Consider the following 12,561-nt stretch of genomic DNA (forward strand, 5'->3'; position numbering starts at 1 on the left):
ACACACACACACACACACACAGAGCGAGAGAAAGAAAGATCATGAAAATAAACAAGCAAAATGTCAAGCTGAAAATAAGTACCACGTGTCTTATTTATCAAAACATACCAGCTTTGACCTGCTAAGCCAATTTCTGGTACTAGCAAGTCTGTTTTTGGCCTGAAACATGTCTAAAAATCGTAACATTTACATATTTGCCCTACAAATCGCATACACTTTTCTGACCAAAGCATGTCACACATTTCAGATTGATTTCGAGGTTTCAGTTATAACAAAAACCTTTTTAGACACTTAAATCTGCTTGAGAGATCCGTCAAAGTAATCAATAAGTCAGCTCCCTTTATGCATTCCTTACAGAGAATCTGGTAACGCAGAGAAGTCTTTCCCTGATGGTGCATTTAAAGAAATTCTGACATCCAAGTCGGGATCAAACTCTGAAGATGTACAGTGAGAAGTGGTATAAAGAAACTAAGTTTATATACCTCACTTAACTACAATTACGAGGTACTTGGACATTATTTGAGTGTTTTCTTTTCATGCTACTTTATGCTTCCACTCCACTGCCTCTCAGAGGAAAATATTTTTACTTTACTACATTTATTTTACAGCTTTAGTTACTAATTACTTTACAAATTAATACTTTTACATACGAAACTTATAGAACATTTATAAAATATCATGCTTTGGTAAAAATGTAACTACAGTGCCTAACAATATATACACAAGTAGTGCTGAAACGATTGGTTCATTAATTGATTGACAGGAAATAAATATTTTGATAATGGTGTAAGTAAAATTTCATTGTATCAGCTTCTCAAATGTGAGGATTTACTCCCTTCCCTTGTAATTATTTAAATAATTAATCATTTTTACATGTGGACTGTTGGTTGGACAAAACAAACATCTTAGAACCATCAACCCCTCCCTTCAGTGCTCCCTCAGAAGCTCCGCCAAAGTAAACATTTTGCTGTGATTAAATAGCAATAAACGGATCAAACTGATGCTGAAATAACTACAATATGATGCAGTTTTGTTAAACATATGAATTCATGCTTTGTCAGGTCTGTCAGCAAGACAGCAGGACAACAACAAATTCTAAAATGTTTGTTTTCTGAATGGAATTCGGAGCGATCAGGACTACACTATGCTAACGTGGTCACAGTAAAGTACAACGATAGCTGGACTAAAGTTACATACACATGTTTTCTTAACTCACCAGGTAGTTCAACCTCCTCGCTTTCTTTTCTCCCAGCAATGTCCAGTTTTGTCCGGATTTTATGTAAATATGAAGTAGTGCCAAACGACGCTAACAACACTGGAACCGGATGTGCACGGAATGTAGCTGCTGAGAAGCTCGAGTGAAGATAAATCAACGTTGTAATCCTAAAAACTAAAGTAAAAAGCTAATTTAATAAAAGCAGTTTACTCTGAGCTCCTCCTGCGAGCAAACGGCGAAGTTGCGAGCAAAGTCCAGTCCGACCACGGGTGTTTATTTGTCCGAAAGCTGGAGTGCTGCTCCCTGCTCCTCTAGCCCAAGTTTAGCAGCTCTCAGCCGGTCAGCAGATTTTCAATCGCCCGCTCTGCCTGGCCCTCTCCACAAGGTCCACCCCATGTTCTTTGTGTTCCATTTACAGAGCAAGGACTGTGTAGGAAAACTGGATTTCTGTCTGTATTGAGCACTTTTACTTTTAATACTTTAACTACATTACCCTGATTATATATTCTATTAAATACTGTACTTTTAATTAAGTAACATTTTTGATGCAAGATTTTTACTAGTAATGGAGTATTTTTTACAGTGTATTAGTACTTTTACTTACAATGAGCTCACGTGGACGTGGTGAAAATGACTTCATGTGAAACTAGTAGTTTCTTACGTTAAACATGTTTCTGTTTGGCAGGTAAATATCAAAAACGGCCTCTGCTTGCAACTATCACAACTCAGACTTATAAAGCAGCAAAGAATAAGGAAGACCTTTCCTTTCTCAAGCATGTTTTTTTGCAGTTTGATTATAACCGAGCAATGAAATTAAATGGGAACCAACAGCAGCCCGGAACGCTTGCTTGTAATTACCGGCTTAAAACATGCAAAATCCTCTACTGTATTTTAACAGTATAAACATAGTAGAGTTTTTGGGTATACAGTAAATGCTACATAGACCCGCTTGACGGGAGTGTATGTCGTCCTGTGGTCTACCTCTCAGCAGGCGGTTGTAGGCCTCTCCCCACGTGTGACGGTGCTCACTGGTCAGGATGCCCATCGGCTCTTTGTCCGTCTTCCAGGACTGAGACCTGATCCTCAGCAGCTGGCTGTGGATCTGACTTTCCGTCATCCGAGAGCCGTCACTGTTGTAAACCTCCAGCTGGAAGAACTAGTGAGGAAAACCAGAGAAAAGGGAGGCCATCTCTGTTACGTCCGTTCTCTATAGATGATTTGATGAGAGATGCTAGAAGGGTGAGGCTTTCTGTGTTGTTTTTGGGAACAGCAGCCCCCCACCCCACCCACTAAATGTTGTGTTTAATTTGCTTCTGACACAAACTGTCTTGGGAAGTGCTGTGTCACAGTACGCATATTTGTGATTCATTTAACCTCTGGAGCTTTCTCTTTCTATATCAACACCAACACATGCAGTGCTGCTGCTATCAACACAAACTGACTACTGGACAAATAAGATCTGATGACACTTAGAGCTTCAACAATCAGTTTATTAAATTATTAGTCCACCAATCTGCAGCTGTTTTAATAATCAATACATTTTTAAAATCAGATTTTAAGCAAAAGTAATTAAAAAAAACTGACTTATCTAAACATTTTCAGTTCTTATTCCACTATGATAGCAAATTGAACTAAGACGAAATATTAAGACATCATTTTGGGTTTTGAGAAATTGTGTTTGTGGCATTTTGCACTATTTTCTGATACAGAATGATTAATCAATTATTTGGAAAAACAATAGTCAGATAAGTGGATTAAAACAAACGTAAGTTGCAGCCCTACTTGTTTTTAAAGCTGCAACCATTAGTCGAATAATCAATAAGTTAATCAGCAATAAATCAATCTGCAACTATTTTGATAATCAATTGATTGTTTCAGTTATTTATCTGGAACAAAAGCCAAACATTCAGTGATTTCAGCTTTTCAAAAGCAAATATTTGCTGCTTTTATCTACTTTATATCAGACTGAATATTACTGGATTTTGGACTGTTGGTCAGACAAAACAAGAAATATGAAACTCCCTTCGGGAGAAATTGTGATTTCTTTCACTATTTTGGACATTACACACACCAAATGACTGATCAAGAAAATAATAAACTAATCAACTATGAAATCAGCCCTTTCTTACAGTTCTACTTGGGTTTACCCTTTACTGCCAATTGGACAATAAATAGGATGCATGGGCCCATAATTCCGCCATTTGAAGATTACCATGTTTCCAGAACAGCAAAAACATGCTCCATAAAAATCCATTAATTTTAAATCGTCCAGTGTTTCATCACAACTTAGATGTCCGATACTCCTGTTTAAAGCTGAAATTTTAAAGCTGCAAGAGCTGATTCAGACAGCCACATGTATATTTGTTTAGTTTATCTGGACTCAGACAAAGGTACCAAATAGAAGCAACAACATCAACTTAATGTACTTCTTGGCCTTTTTCCAAGTCAAATTCACCTTTACTGATCGTCTTAGCTGGAGGGGCGCTTAAATTGAGCCAGTGTTTTCATCTGACATGAGAAAAGAGAAGATAACTGAAGACTGTGTACACACACACACACACTAAGTATACATATAGACAATATATAAGTCTATGAGGCTTATCTTTTTTTGATTCCTCTCTCTGTAAGACCTGCTGCCAAAAGGTATAAAAGATCCTCAATACCTGTTTACAAGGCTCGGTGCATTCGTAATTTATAACTTAAAAAACCTAATGGGTGTGACAGCACGACGACGCAACATGGCTGTAATGTCAAACAACTTGCAATCCCACAAGGGTGATAAATGTTATTTGATTCATCTATTGTCGGCTCATCCCACCTGGTAGTTCCTGACAACTGTGATGTGTGTCGGCGAGCGTCGGGAGAGGCCGTGGTAGGCGATGTGGTCGTGTTTGGGACCGGGGATCCTGCAGGAGGAGAAGAGAAGCGGGTAGAGCTCCATGCAGAGAGGGTTCCCTCGCACGTACTCGACCGGCAGCTGGCCGCTGACAAGAGACAGACAGAAGCACAAAGGTGTGTGTTAATGTTCATATTTAGTCTCTTTAGTGAAAACATTTTTCTGGATACATGGTTTTATTTTTATCTGCTCATACTTGTATACATATTGATTTGGATGCAGCAAACCTCCTTTTGTTCCTACCAATACAGATTCAGACACCTGAACTCAGGATATCTAAGCATACAGATAAACACCCAGATACCTGTGATCACTTTTCTGTAAAACCTTTTCAGGAATATTTCAATCAACTTGTGTCGAGAATTTTCTAGACACAGGTTGATTTAAATGAAAAACACTGCAAAATTAGGCTTTTAGTACTTAATAATAGACAGAAATACGATAATAATATAGAGTTTTTGGCAGCCCACCGCTTGTAGATGTAGATAAAATCAGCTCAACCTCACTGTATGAAACTCACGTGAGTCAGAGCCCTGCTGTGTAATGTAAATGAAACTGTGGTTCATTTATATTCAGTATAATCGTGCATCCTGTTTAAAACTATTTTTGTCTGCTGGGGTATTATCGTATTCATAGATTCCCAATGTCAGACGTTTTTCAATTCATGCAGATATCTTTTATGCATCCCTAAAGAACTCTGTGTAATCGCAGCATAAAGCCCTCTTTGTTATTCTTTTTTTAATCATGATTCATTCAATCTATCTGTTAAACTGCCCTCTGTTCTGCTTACTTCAATAATAAACTATAAAGGCTAAACTAAAGTGCAATTTACTAAAGTGCAATTTTGAGGTTGTATTTCCATTTTCTGGAGGATTTATTGATCCGCTGGGGTAAATTCACAAACTAGCATAAAAAGTAATTAAAATTAGTGCAGCTGCAACATTAAAGTGATAAACATTATCACTGATTAATGCATCAATAATTATAATATAATATTTATAATTCAGAAATGGCCCGCGACCCTGTACGCACTATAAGCGGTTGACGATGGATGGATGGATTCAGAAATGGGCCATGCTGCATAATGAGTACTTTAAGTATACTTTGATGCTAATACTTTTCTACTTTATCTTAAGTAAGATTTTGAATTCAGAGCTTTTACTTGTCAGAGTATTTCTACACTGTCGTAGTGCTACTTTTACTTAAGTAGAATCTAAATACTTCTTACATATATGACACAGTTTTCACAGTAACTACTGTGAGATTTATCTTTGCTGTACATGATATTACTGGATTATTATTACTGACACGTAAACATCTAAGTATTTAATATTGTGGTTGGTCAAGGTGGAGCTGATTTTAACAAATTTTTATACTGTTGGGAAGTTTAATCTACAACAGCGCATCATCTTTTATAAACGTTTCTTTGTTTGTAAAATATCAATCTGCAAAGTCATTATAGTTTTGAAATAGATATAGTGGAGCAAAAAGCAACAGAATTCCCTCTTAAAGTTCGTGGAGAATTAAAGTAGTTGAGTAAATGTAATCAGTTACATTGAGCCGCTGATTCATGTGTGCTTGTAGAGTCAGAGACAGTTTGGAGGTCAACAAATACTTCAGTTTATCCTGCTTAGTATGAGTCCGCTTAGTAGCCAATGATGATTCAGATGACAAAACATCATAAATACCCTAATGTGGCAAACTGTTGCTCTAAACCGACCGATTACTGCTCACAATTTATATTTCTCTCTGGGAAAAAGGTGCACACGACAGAGAGCTTTCAATAGTGTGCTGTTGGTTTTGCACAGATAATGTTACAGGCAAATACATATGGACCCAGATTAACTTCATACGGCTGAGAAACACAGACTGGTGCCAGCCGGGTTCAAGGTTACAGCACTAAAATAGCAGCCAGTCAGAGTGATATTACTGTAGCATTTGAACAAAGGTCAACAACAAGTTCAATAGCTAATAAACACTAATGTTTGCAGCAGATAATTATTAGCAGCTGGTTTAATTTGCTTGTCATGGGATTTCTGTATATTGTGAACACTCATTGTGTTCATCTACAGAGCAGTAACACTGAACGTGAACACAGATGTGATCTGAAATGAATAAATGAAAAATGAATAAATGAATAAATGAATAAATGAATAAATGAAATTTAAATATGTTTTATTAGGGTCAGCATTAAAACTAAATGCTTCTTATCCTGTGGTTAAATGTAGCTAAGTACACTGAGTCATACTCAAGGCCTGTGTTTAGGTACTTGTACTTCACTTAAGTATTACATTTCAGAGTGAAATATTGTGTTTTTACTTTATTTCTGACATTTATTTTTCATACAAAACACAAGATGAGCTTAAAAAATAAAAAGACGCATTGTTCAATAAAAAAAAATCTCCTTCTTATCAAATGATTTTAGTCTGAACTTGAGTCGTTCAAGTTTTGTTAAAGTGTATTAGGAAAATTTCAAACTGTTATAAACACAAATCAATTACTGATAAAATGTTTCTAAAAACAAGTGCATTTACTTAAGAAACATGTTGAAATATTCTTACTGCTCTGCAAAATAAGACTCTTAGGACTCAACTATAGACAGAAATATCTGTATAGGATTGTTTTTTCCAACACTTAATGCAATGCTCCTCACACATGAATACACACGTTATATCCTATTGTATATAAATAACACTATAAAAAGGTGCCACTTAGCGTAACAAATACTGTTATTACTTTAAGTACATTTTGCTGATCATTCTTCTGCACTTTCACTTAAGTAGATGTATGAATGCAGGATGTTTACTGTTGCTAATACTTTTACTAAAGTAAATAATCTGCTTTATTAATGTGCAGGACAAGGTTGTCTTCAGTTTGCCAGCAATCATTTTTATCAATCATGTCTATTTGGCTCCAGCTGAGGGCAACTTACCTGTTGATTTTGGCCTTGAAGTCCAGAACTGCCGCTATGAGTTTGGAAGCAAACCTAAGAGGAGACAGTTGTTTTATTACGTCACACAGTTGATTTTAAACATGCAAAAGGTGGAAATTCGTCACAGTACAAAAAAAAAAAGTTCACATTCACTAGAATCTGTTAAAGGTGTCAAAGGAGGTTACTGATGCAAAACACAGAGCGGGACTGAGCAGAATTTTTTTTGGTGTCAGGTGAAAAGAATGCACCATCACAACTTGCAAGAATATCAGAAAAACAACCACATGGTGAGCTTGACCACAAATAATTTTCTCAACGAATGCAATTATTTTGTCTAAAGCTAAAGGTTGGTAAGTATCTTCAGCTCATAGAGGGGCAGGTAATCAGGTTACAAGTTCTTAATGACAAGAGGTATTGACTAATCAATTTATTGATAATAAAATTTAAAGACAGATGCAGTCAGCAGTGGTGGAAAGTAACTATTTAATCAAGTTTATCATGTACTTAAGTACAGTACTTATTAGTATAGTATTTCCATTTTCAGCTACAGTTCAGAGGGAAATATTGTTCTTTTTACTGCACTACATTTATTTGACACCTTAAATTAATTCAGATTACACAAGCTACCTGGCAATATATATTATATAGTTTAAAAAATAAAAAAAACTTTACCAGCTGCAACATTAAGATAACATACACAACAATAAATCAATAATTATAATTCCATAATATACATGATTCTGAAATGGGCCATTCTGGGTAAGTGCTTTTACTTTTTGTACTTTACTTATTTTGTAATTTATGTATTTTATGATGCAAATACTTACATGTACTTTTACGCAGGTAAGAACACAGTAGAACTGCTACCTTTACTTACTTACTTCTCAAGTAACAGATCTGAGTACTTCTTACACCACTGGCAGTCAGGCAGGCAGCTCTATTACAATCCATTGCTTATCAGAGAATAGAAGTATATTTAATAGAGAGAGAAGTATATTTTAAAATATTTATTGTGATGCCAGAGTTTTGATAAACTTTCAAAATGTCTTCCCACCTTTAACCAAGGATATGATCATTTAATTTAGAAGGAAATCATCCAAACCACTGTCTAAGACCTTCATTAAAGGAACTGGTATTGAATTCTGTAGAAAAGTATAAATATCTAGGAACAATCATTGATCGTGATCTGAAATTTGATACTAATTCTGATACAATTTGTAAGAAGGGTCAGCAATGTTTGTATTTTAGAGTAGTAGATTTAGAGTTCCACGATTCAAGAGCAATAAGAGCAAAAACTCCTTTGTTCCCTGTGCAATAACCCTGCTAAATCATCTCAGGTAACATCATATTTAGAGATTGTTTTATGATTTAATGTAGATCTATTTATTAGGGATGCACCGAAATTTTAATTCTTGGCCGAAGCCGAAACTGAATTTGCCGAATACCAAAACAAGTACATTCACATTTTTGCACCATTTCATAAATTAAATAGTCAAAATGTGCTTTTTACTCAGTGTTTCCCACAGGATTTGGAGAGACTATGGGGGGTGGGTCCGAGGCTCAAGAGGGTCCGGTAAAGTAAATTACATGTGTCCGTTTACTTTTAATTTACACATGTAATATTTTTTATACTTTCTGTGAATATAATCCAATTAATCTTATTTCCATACTGTATAGACACCTTTTTTTGAAGACCGGACGTCGTCACATGTGTATCCTCGCGCTAAATTCATCAAGTCCGACCCAATATGATAAATGTTGTATGTGGTTCTTGTATCGCATAACATGAAGACTTTACAGCCTCTCTTCAGGTAGGACTCTCATACAGCAACACTCTTTGTAAAGAGAGAAAATGAAAGGATAAAGTCGCTAACCTGCCTGTCAACTCGCACTGGTCCGTTTCAGTGGATTTACCATAAAGGCTTGAATACCTGTGCACTCCAAATGTAGGTGCGGCCAGCTAAATCGTTTTCTCACAAACAAGTGACAGAAACAATCAAAGCGATTCAGACCGTTTGTTGCCTTTTCTAAGAAGTCAGCCACAGATGGAGTGGACGTGCTAGGAGACAATTCAGCAGAACAGTGTCTGCAAACGGCAATTTTTGCGTCTTTCACGGCCGATTAATTTAGGTGGCCGAACATTCGGTGCATCCCTATTATTTATAGTGTATTGTATGTACTGGTTACATTTTATTTTACTTTTGTGTGTTTGTGGTGTTTATTCCCCACTTGGGATAATAATAAATGAACGGAACTGAACTAAAATAATCAACTAAAACTGCGCTGATCTGATGAATTAGTTGACTAATCAACAAATGGGGTCTGAATCGTGGCCTTGTTGCACTCTGAAAGTACATAGTTTTTCCAAGGTGTAGGGGATGATTAAAAGAGCAGCTGAATGCTGTGTCAGTGTTGGTGTGTATGTGCGCTGACTCACACTAGCTGGCTCCTCCAGCCATTATAATCCCTCCTCGGCAGAGAAATGGCCGGGCTTGAGTGCACAGGCAGTGGCTGTCTGCTCTCCAAGTATGCCCACTGCACCCACCAGGGTGTGATCTACAGGGTAGAGACCACACACACATTCAAGCAAGAGAAACTTTGTGGTTAAGACCAAACCGCCGTGATGATATATGTGCTGATGTTTTAAAAATGTATTGTATAGTAAATATTTGTTTTTAGCCCTAGAGGATGTACTTCCTGTGGCAGCTGAAGAAGTTCAGCCTGCCAAAGACAATGATGGTGACTTCTACACCGCCATCATTGGGTCCATCCTCACCTCCTCCATCACCATCTGGTACGCTGCTGCCACTGCCAGGGACAAGGGCAGGCTGCAGCGTATCATTCACTCTGCAGAGAAGGTGATTGGCTGCAATCTTCCTTCTCTTCTGGACCTGTACTCCTCAAGGACTTTGAGGCGTGCAGGAAAGATTGCAGCTGACTCCTCCCACTCCGGACACAAACTGTTTCAGACTCTCCCTTCTGGCAGGAGGCTGCGGTCCATCAGGACCAAAAACTCTCACTCCAAAAACAGCTTCTTCCCGTCTGCAGCTAGCCTCATTAACAAGGCCCAGGTCCCCCACTGACACTCCCCCCTTGCAAATGATACAAATATCTCTGCACATGTAAATACTGTTTCATCTTGTGTCGGGCACAGACCTGGCACGTCGCACATATTTGTTGTTGATTGTTGATCTTTGTTGTTGTATAATTTTATGTTGTCAGTTTATATATTTATATGTACACAATATTCTCTTCCGTTACGTTACTTCTGCACGGCACAGACCCAGAATAATGCACATGTAAATATCTGCAACGTTGTTCTTCCATTCCATATTTATATATTTCTACATTTATTTATGTTGACTGTATGTTTGTCTACGTGTAGCACCTCATCACCACAGAAAATTCCTCATATGTGTAAAACACTACTTGGCAATAAAGCTCCTTCTGATTCTATTTGTTTGTTTATTAGTTTGCAAAATATCTCAGAAATGTGATTAAGAAAACAGGGTGAACACTGTTTTTTTTAATGCATCTTTTCTCATAAATTTCCCCCTTTACATGAATGAAAGAATGCACTACTTGTGACTGTATGTCGGTGAATTTTAACACACATCAGGTTCCAGGGGCTGATAATGTTTTAGTATTAAAAAAACGTGTTATAACTCATTTCCTGTATGTTTTTTACATTTTATTTTGTTGCTCTTGTGCTAAAATCCTGCATGTTTGATCTCTTGGGCCGAATGCTTTTATTTTGAAGCAATTTCTACCTTTTGTCTTGAAAAGGGCTTTATGAATAAATCTTTACTTACACTGAATTTTGTAATACACAGCCTGGGTCCTTTATTTAGCACAGTTGCAACAGACTGCTCTTATTAAAACGACAAATTCTGGATTGGGCAGCCTTTCTGTGCGCATGTAGTATTTGTTTGTCTTTTGAAGCATCTTAGCTTCGTTTAATACTTAATCAACACAGAGGTTATAATTCTAGAAGAGGTGAAGAGCAGGTAATGTTTTCTCTTTTGGAGGGTTTCAGGCACCACTGCTTTGGCCTGATATAGTGATAAATAACAGCAGTGTTAAACCCACTCATTATGTGCTTCAAACACACTTTAAAGTGCTTTAAAACACAAACATATCCATCTCTAACATCCGTCACATTTCCTACTCTGACAGAGCAGACACAGACCCAGTTCTTGGTGTGTTTGGCTCTCCTCTCCAGCCCCTTCTGCAGGTGTGCACCGAGGCCGCCCGGCCTGCCGAACTCCTGCACCATCTTCTGGGTGTGGCTGAGCTCCTCTGGGGGCAGCAGGGGCTCCAGGGCCCTCAGGTAGCCCTGCAGGGTCTGGGCCAAAGGGGGCACAGGCTGGGAGGGCACGGAGGAGGAGAAACACAGCTCCTGCCTTAAGGAAACCTGGAAGGAGAGGGAGAGAAGCTTAAGGATTTCTGCAGAACTGAGTGAAATATATTTGCTTATTGCACTGCAAACTCCCTTGATGGCACGACAAATCCAACCAAGACGTTTTAAGTCTACTTAAAGTGCAGATACAGTAACTCTGCATGTCAGCACAGTGAAATGACTTCCATGAAAGTTTGACCAAATGCCAATAAGAGCTGGGCACGACTTAGGCGTATCAAAAAAGGAAGTGTGAAAGATATGATTGGTGAAACATGATCAGCTGCTTCTTAATCGTTTAACAACCCAGGTTGCTATAATAGCTATACAGTATGTGACTTAACGTTAAGTAACGTTATTATAAATTGCCAACAGTATGAGACTTTAGTTAGACAGCTAACTCTAAAAATAGATAAACGACTCACCCGAGACAGCCATGCTCTGCAGGATCCTGGTTGTATTTTCCTCAAAATCATGTTTCATTAAATCAGAAATCCACTCTGTGTTGCATCTGTGACACAAAAAGCAGTTTTGCCTTTATGTTCTGGTAACTTTTGAACAAAGCCCACGGCGTCAGACCGTCAAATAAGTGACGCCCAGCCCTCCTGCTTTTCCGTGGTGGATGTAGATTAGAGTCCTCATCGCTCGACAGATCCTAGTTTGAAAACTCTTCTGCATGTGATAAAAAAGCAAAGGCAAACCCCCCTCTCTGTGTTTTCTTCCCACTAAATGCGAGCATGCCAAGTTTCACGTACTGAACTGAGCTGGACTGACGCTACAAGCCTGCGCACGTGTTGACGTATAAGTGTTTAAGGCCTGTTCCGTAAACAGCTACGTGACACGAATACCGCGTCTCCCCGCAGGATGTCGCTGTTACACCTCGTGATGGCGCTGTGTGATAAGCTTTAACGGAACAAGGAGCCTGGACAACAAGTAACAACATAACGTGTGTATACAACTCTGCATTATATATTACCTAATTAAGGGTATAATCAGGAAATGCACTTTCAATTAAAAATTATTTCAGGTTTCCATCCAAACACAAATGCAGGGCTTCCAACTTTTGAATTTAGGTTGGAGTGACACTTGGTATTGCTGAGGTCAGTGTATTTTATGGGCAG

The 12,561-nt window shown here is 37.9% G+C and overlaps 1 protein-coding gene across 1 annotated transcript in view; it reads right to left on the reverse strand.

Moving 5' to 3' along the window:
- cratb (carnitine O-acetyltransferase b) overlaps window positions 1-12,242 on the reverse strand; it is a 28,339-nt gene extending 16,097 nt beyond the window's left edge. Inside the window, exons 1-6 of the mRNA XM_046058167.1 lie at window positions 11,866-12,242; window positions 11,234-11,458; window positions 9,482-9,600; window positions 7,045-7,098; window positions 4,035-4,200; window positions 2,198-2,372 (exon numbers count right to left, since the gene is read on the reverse strand). Of these exons, the coding sequence (XP_045914123.1) occupies window positions 2,198-2,372; window positions 4,035-4,200; window positions 7,045-7,098; window positions 9,482-9,600; window positions 11,234-11,458; window positions 11,866-11,916 (790 nt within the window). The 5' untranslated portion in view covers window positions 11,917-12,242. The remainder of the gene's footprint in view (window positions 1-2,197; window positions 2,373-4,034; window positions 4,201-7,044; window positions 7,099-9,481; window positions 9,601-11,233; window positions 11,459-11,865) is intronic.
- Window positions 12,243-12,561: the final 319 nt, after the last annotated feature.

This window comes from Micropterus dolomieu, linkage group LG09, assembly GCF_021292245.1.
Source record: "Micropterus dolomieu isolate WLL.071019.BEF.003 ecotype Adirondacks linkage group LG09, ASM2129224v1, whole genome shotgun sequence".
Classification (NCBI taxonomy): domain Eukaryota; kingdom Metazoa; phylum Chordata; class Actinopteri; order Centrarchiformes; family Centrarchidae; genus Micropterus; species Micropterus dolomieu.